The sequence below is a fragment of the Centroberyx affinis genome, unplaced genomic scaffold, assembly GCF_046629955.1.
Source record: "Centroberyx affinis isolate AG114_WGS23_722 - 3 ecotype Tasmania unplaced genomic scaffold, CSIRO-AGI_Caff_v1 ptg003059l_1, whole genome shotgun sequence".
In the NCBI taxonomy this organism is placed as follows: Eukaryota; Metazoa; Chordata; class Actinopteri; order Beryciformes; family Berycidae; genus Centroberyx; species Centroberyx affinis.
The window spans coordinates 38,649-43,471 of NW_027281146.1; the positions used below are offsets into that span (position 1 = coordinate 38,649).

At 40.0% G+C, this 4,823-nt stretch overlaps 1 protein-coding gene across 1 annotated transcript; it reads right to left on the minus strand.

The window, feature by feature from the left end:
• Positions 1-2,175: 2,175 nt before the first annotated feature.
• Positions 2,176-4,038, minus strand: LOC139659290 (C-C motif chemokine 3-like). The gene is made up of 3 exons (XM_071537510.1): positions 3,888-4,038; positions 3,269-3,380; positions 2,176-2,676 (listed from the first exon to the last, which is right to left on the minus strand). The coding sequence occupies exons 1-3, from the start codon at positions 3,964-3,966 to the stop codon at positions 2,547-2,549; spliced, it is 321 nt and encodes a 106-aa protein (XP_071393611.1). The 5' UTR covers positions 3,967-4,038; the 3' UTR covers positions 2,176-2,546.
• Positions 4,039-4,823: the final 785 nt, after the last annotated feature.

A 4,823-nucleotide genomic window follows, 5' to 3' on the forward strand; every position in this document is an offset into this window, starting at 1 on the left:
CGTGGACGTGTGTGTGTGTGTGTGTGTGTGTGTCTGTGCATGTGTGTGTGCGCACGCTCCTGATGGCATCCCATTGTGTGCCTCTCCCCGGACAGGATCATTACCACGGTGACTGTGCCGTTCACACTGTATTTGCTCCCTCCTTTTCTCTCGCCTCTCATCTACAGACTGCAGGGTGGCTCCGGCTGCCTTTTATGTTTTTATGTTCTTTCTCTTTATTTCTCTGCCTCCTCTCTCTCTGTAGTTTCTTATAATGCCATGTACTTTCCCCACACAAGTCCAGCACGGTAGATTGTGTTTTCATCCAGCTTTTATGAATCAAATGTTAATTTTATTATTGGGAGATAGCAGCAGCAACATGCTAAGAGTACAGAGGCAAACCAGGCTGCCAGAGGGCCGATGTTTGAGCTCCAGTCCAAGGTCACTGATTCATTTTATGGTCCCCCATTTTATGGTCCCATCACTCTATCTGGAACAGTGGCGAATATATCCTGGCGGACAGGCTGGAAAATCACACCTACACAGATATGATTAACACCATCTCTACATATGCAGGAAGTAGCAGTCCTTTTCCTACCAGCCAAAAAGCCAATTAACATGATTTCTAGTGAATGTAGGGGAAATACTTCAAGACTTTGACTGCAATAACTCTGCTGTATTTCTCTGATCTATTTTACATTCCTGTATCCCCGTTTCTTTCTGGGTACAGGTAGGTCACTCCGAATATTACATATATGTGCAAATTTAATAGGGCATCTCCCAGATTCCCTTCTTTGTCTTGTGATGCAATATTTCTACTAAACTCATTAAAATTACACAATGACAAAAGCTCGACTACAGTAAGATAAAAAGATTATTTTATTCTTCTATTTGAATTATTTGTCATCTGGTTAGCCTTACTTGTGACTAATTTGCTTGATGTTTTGAAAAACATCATTATAATTGCAAACAAGAGACACTTGGGCCTTTGCCTAATGTCCTGCCCATTTTTCCTCATTAATATGCAAATCTATGCGGTAAGGTGCTCCAAAATCTAATCAGATCATCTATTTTATAGGGGGAACCTGTGGTGTAAATATGAAGTTTCTATCATAAATATACAGTATATTACTGTTATTGTGTTCACAAGAGCATCTCTATACACAGACAGACAACATAATCTACCATGGAGGCGGGACATAAAAGTCAAAATCTGGGTCTGGGACCATTAAAAGAAGGATTGGGCAATGACATCACTATGCTGATGTCGCTCATGGTTCCCAGGACTATTGCTGGGACAATAATCCCTTTTCAGAACGGTTTATATTGAAAATTCAAGGAAACAGAAATAAAGAGCAATTCAAATTAAAGTATATCTGCTGTCTTGAATGTTGGTCCCATAGCTTTTAGATTAAACAAACCCCAAACAGATCCACGTTAGACCCTCATTTAATAAGTCTGCATCCCAAAGAACCTCATCTGAGAGGGTTTTAGTTGTTACATATGACTTGGTAGAGAATTCAATAACTGTCTGTACTGTAGGTCAGGTGGTAACTGCAGCTGGGGGAGTGAAACCTCTGATCAAAACAGCCATCTTTATATATTATCTCATTAAGCTAACTTCTCAAGAGTGGAAATAAAAGTGAAATGAAACCATTCCTTAGTTTGCAGCAGACCCCTTGGAACCATCAAGGCCCGACTGTGGGAACCACAACGCTGCACGAGAAGAAGACCTCAGTCAGTGTGAGACAAGACAAGAGCAACATCTGCTGGTCACTGAGGTGCTGTAGGCTGCAAACTGCAAACTGATCTGAGGTTAACTCAACTGCTGTTAAAGTGGAGAGACTACAGCTGCATTTATACAGAAGAACATACTGCATGTCACAGGAAAAATCCTATTCAGTATAATGTCTCTCTAGTTAGACATGAAAAGATTAGCTCTATATAATAAAGAGTTAAATCAGATTGTTTGTTCCTGACTATCAAGCCTTTGTGGTAGACCTCAGCCTCTCATGACTTTATCAGAGAGAAACCACATAGACTCTGATGTTTAACTGATTGTAGGAGTTTGTAGGAGATTGTAAGATTGTTGATGTTCTCAGTCTTGTCTAACCAGGACGACACTACGTGGAACTTGATTTTGAAGAACCAAACTTAACCACAGTGTGCAGGAAATCAAAACCACCTGAAAAGAAATATCTTTATCTATAAAATATTTTATTGTATAGAAAACAATATCAGCAAATGAAAAAAAATGAAAAAAAAGCCTATAGCACTGAATACTTTACATACAATACATCATACATATGAGACATCACATTACAACAGACATGAAAATTATAACAATAAGAACATATAGTGGAACAAGAGTTTATCTGAGGAATTATTTTGCAGTTTTAAACTAATTCTAAGGATAGAAAAAGGAAAGGAAAAATGGAGAAAGCTATGAAGATGGTAATCTAGCTCATGGGTTATCGCTAATTTATCGCAGATTCTGCTTCACTCCCATAAAGCGCGGTTACAACACCTATTGGACCAATCAGATTGCTTGCTGGGGCTACAGGTACTCAGTGGGACCCAGAACCCTCCACTTTAGCAGTTTGGGCCTTTGGTCTGGAATCCACAGTGCTGATGATGTTCTGGACCCAGCGCTGAGTCGGGTCAACACAGAGCTCAACACCAGACTTCATATGAAAGCTAGAACAGAGATAGAGAGAGAGAGAGAGATTGTTGTTGTTGTTGTTGTTGTTGTTGTTGTTGTTGTTGTTGTTGTTGTTGCATTTTGCCTTGCATTTACAGTCAGCAAACCAACCAGACAATCAATCAGTCAATAATTCAGCCAATAGCAACTCAGTCAGCCAATCAGGCTCAACTCGGGTATTTTACAATTGCAGCATCATGCCTCAGTGTTGTTTTAGTGTCAGATGTGTTGCTGGAACCATGTCATTATACCTTCAGTAGATTTTATTTTTTTTTGTAGATTTTCACACTTGATAATTTTCTTTATTGCCGTTATCTTAAATGTTTCAGTAAACCAATTACTATGATGTTCAATCAATTGTAACTGTTTCAACTCTTTCTGAAATCTGCCATTTCCCTCTAAGGTGATTCAAAACTCAGAAAAAACAACAACTTCATCTATAACATGCACATATTCACACATTTTATCAGCTGATTCTGAAACTTCATTTGAACTGTATAGTATGTCTATAATGACACATAAATTAATTGTGCAGGAGTAGCAAAGTTTGTAAGGTTAAAGGTCAATAACAGGAGATGCAACACTCACAGTAAACCGTTCATGGCACACTGACTGTGTGTGTGGCGGTAGCTCAGCACGTTGTTCTTAGGCAGGCGTCCGCGGGCAAATCTGAAACAGCATTCACCTGGAGCAAAGCTGCCTGGGAAACGGACAGAGAAACAGTATGAACACACATAGAGATCATTATTTTGGTCTTTTTCCCCTTTCTGTCTTTACACTTCATATACTTCTCTTCATATACTTCTCTAGTTTATACTACTACTTTTATACTACATTTACAAAGCAGTATCTGGTATAAGCTTTAGGCCCATATTCAATGACTGCTGATGAGGCTTGCTGTGGTTTGGTTTGATTATGGTATGAATCAACATTTTGCTTCAGCATTAAGTAAGAACAGCGAAGCAAACAGCGTAAAACAGTTTCATTGCTGTTAAACAAATCAGTTTACCATAGCTAACAATTAAATTTGAAAGCTGCGCAAAATTTCCACACAATACAGCGAACGTATTCTATAGCATGAAGTTTTATTGCCAATATGTAATATTTACCAGGCCTGGTTGTGAAACACAGCAGCCAGGTTTGGCCGGTTCTAGACATTTCACATCATGACATTACACTGACCGGGGAGACAAGGCGGTAAACTTACTCTGAGATGCCAATGCCAGGGTTGAGAAAAGCAGGGTGCAGACCACCAGAACGACTGGGTTCTTCATCATCATCATCATCGTAACTGTCTGTCTTTTTGTCTGTCAGAGTGTCTTTCTGTCTCTGTCTCGCTCTTTCTGTCAGTCTGTCTTTCTCTCACCTGACTTTTATTATGCTGTCAATCATGTGTGTGTGTGTGTGTGTGTGCGCGCGCGTATGTGTGTGTGTGCGTATGTGTGTGTGTGTGCGTGTGTGTGTGTGTGTGTGTGTGTGCATGTGCGCGCGTATGTGTGTGTATGTATGCGCCCATGTACCCTTATACACACATATAGTGTGGGTAGGGTAAAACTTGGGGGCAGGACTGTTTCCATGACAAAATAAAGACCAAAACCCATAGGCTGCAGCTAGCATGCAAACACACTGTGGTCAATGCTTATAGGTTAAAAACAGGAGATGGAGAGAGGGGGGGAGGGGCGGAGGGGTGGGGGGTTTTGGGGGGTGGGGGTAACTGATGGTGCTGTGGGTGGAAGCAGGTTCTATGAAAAAGGAAACACCATATCATCATACCTCTGCGGTCAGTGTGTGTGTGTGTGTGTGTGTGTGTGTGTGTGTGTGTTTGTGTGTATTTGTGCATTGTGCAGATGCAATGTGGGTTTGAGCTCCTCTTGCAGCTTCATGTGGTTTTAAAGGACTCGGTTTGAATTGCATCAGTAATTTATTTTTCTTGAAGCTGTCATCAATTTTCAGTTTTAGTAATGTCATCAAAGTAATTAAAATTACAAAATGTCTCATTACAGTCTATGTCACAAGTTTATATGTATATAGTCAAGCCATATAGCCATGTTAAAAAAATCGAATAGTCCCTTGAAATTACAGCTTTGTTATTCCGATATTTATTGCACAAAGCACGACTTGTTGAACATAAACTATAGACACA

Excerpts from the sequence above, each read along its gene's own strand:
- LOC139659290 (XM_071537510.1), bottom strand. The coding sequence starts at position 3,966 with ATGATGATGATGATGAAGAACCCAGTCGTTCTGGTGGTCTGCACCCTG. Across the intron at positions 3,381-3,887 it reads CCTGGCATTGGCATCTCAGA|GCAGCTTTGCTCCAGGTGAA; the intron begins GTAAGTTTACCG and ends TCCGTTTCCCAG. Across the intron at positions 2,677-3,268 it reads TGTGCCATGAACGGTTTACT|CTTTCATATGAAGTCTGGTG; the intron begins GTGAGTGTTGCA and ends TCTCTGTTCTAG.